A 1,666-nucleotide genomic window follows, 5' to 3' on the forward strand; every position below is an offset into this window, starting at 1 on the left:
ATCAATCATATCCCCCCACCCCACCCCACCCCTCTATCACAGATCCGTCATGTCTCCGATGCTCAGCGGCAGCAAGCTGAGACTCATGAGCGCGTGCATCGACCGCTGCTCCTCCCGACTGGCCGAGCATCTGGTCAAAGCCACGGCCGGCGGTCAGCCCGTGGACATCAAGCGCCTCACTCAAGCCTTCGGCCTAGACACCATCGCCGGGACAGGCTTCAGCATCGACACGGATGCACTCGTTGACCTCGACACTCCGCTGGTGCGCCACGCCAGGTCGCTCTTCAGAACAGGACCCTACATCGCATACTTTTACTTCATGGCGGCGCTGTTCCCTGCGTTGACGCGACCCATTTTCAAAATGTTCAACATCGGGTTCTTCAAACAGGAAGATTTATTATTTTTCGAAACCGCGGTGGGGCAGATGATTAAAGACCGTCACAGCGCGAAGGAGAGGAATACGGATTTTCTGCAGCTTTTGGTAGATGCGGAAGTTGATGAGGAGGAACTCTTGCACGGCGAAGGGAAAAAACTGAGCACAGAAGAGATTGTTGCTCAGTGTTTGATTGTTTATATCGCTGGCTTCGAGACGACCAGCAGCTCGCTTCAGTTTGTGCTGTATCTTCTGGCGAAAAATCAGGACGTTCAAACCAAGTTGTTGGAAGAAGTCGATCAGTTGGTTAACGATCTCGACGGAACATCATTGAGCTATGAGCATTGCAACCAACTTACCTACATGAATATGGTGATCAAAGAAGCTCTTCGACTCTACCCACCGTCCTCACTGATCTTCAGGCTCGCTGAAAAAGACACAACCGTCAAAGGAATACCAGTGCCCGCCAAAGCTGGGATATGGATTCCTGTCCACGTCATCAGCAGAGACCCAGAATTTTTTGAAGAGCCGGACAAATTTGACCCGTCGCGTTTTGAAGAAAATTCGGACTTGACTCTGAAGCATAATGTGGGAACTCGTATGCTCACCTGGCTCCCTTTTGGCGCGGGACCACGTCATTGTGTGGGGATGAGGCTGGCCGTTCTAGAGCTCAAGATGGCCTTGGTGAGGATACTGAGCGTGGCGAGAGCGAGCCACGCCCTACCAGATGTCCTTGTGGTCAATGACGTCACTTCCTTGCTGCAGCCGACAGAGCCGATTCTCATACAGTTTGAGAAGAGGGAGAGATCTGTTTAGGTTACAAGAAGACAATAAATGAAAGAGGACTTGATACTTTCTTAGTTAACTAAACGACTGAAGTTTGATGAAATAATATTGCTTCTATCTGACAAGGGCATATCTGGTGCTGTATGCGTTGAGAGCGACATTAAACAAGACTCAGAAAATTTGGAGATTATCTTTCAAAAAATAATCAAAATTTGGTAGCCAATGTTGTCCTTTTTATTTCATCAGCATAATATTTGCGATATTCTGGATACACAGTCTATCACGCACTCAAAGAACACACACATATCGTACCACGTTTATAGCGAATAGATTTTTTCGGTCGTTAATTGTCTCTTGTGTATATTCTTTATAGAATTCGTACATAGCAACGTTTTGACATAACGAAAAGATTTCGCGTCCCGCCGATTTCTTTATGTGCCAGATAGACTGTACATTAAATTGGTCACTTTTAAGGACCAGCGGGCTAACTCGTATTTTTTTTTTTTT

At 47.1% G+C, this 1,666-nt stretch overlaps 1 protein-coding gene across 1 annotated transcript in view; it reads left to right on the forward strand.

Annotated features, from left to right (window-relative positions):
• Window positions 1-1,506, forward strand: part of LOC101852267 (cytochrome P450 3A9) — a gene marked incomplete at its 5' end in the record, with an annotated part of 3,512 nt that extends 2,006 nt beyond the window's left edge. Inside the window, 1 exon segment of the mRNA XM_005107317.3 lies at window positions 43-1,506. Coding sequence (XP_005107374.2) covers window positions 43-1,189 — 1,147 coding nt within the window.
• Between the last annotated feature and the right edge of the window lie 160 nt (window positions 1,507-1,666).

Source organism: Aplysia californica, unplaced genomic scaffold, assembly GCF_000002075.1.
Source record: "Aplysia californica isolate F4 #8 unplaced genomic scaffold, AplCal3.0 scaffold00592, whole genome shotgun sequence".
NCBI lineage: Eukaryota > Metazoa > Mollusca > Gastropoda > Aplysiida > Aplysiidae > Aplysia > Aplysia californica.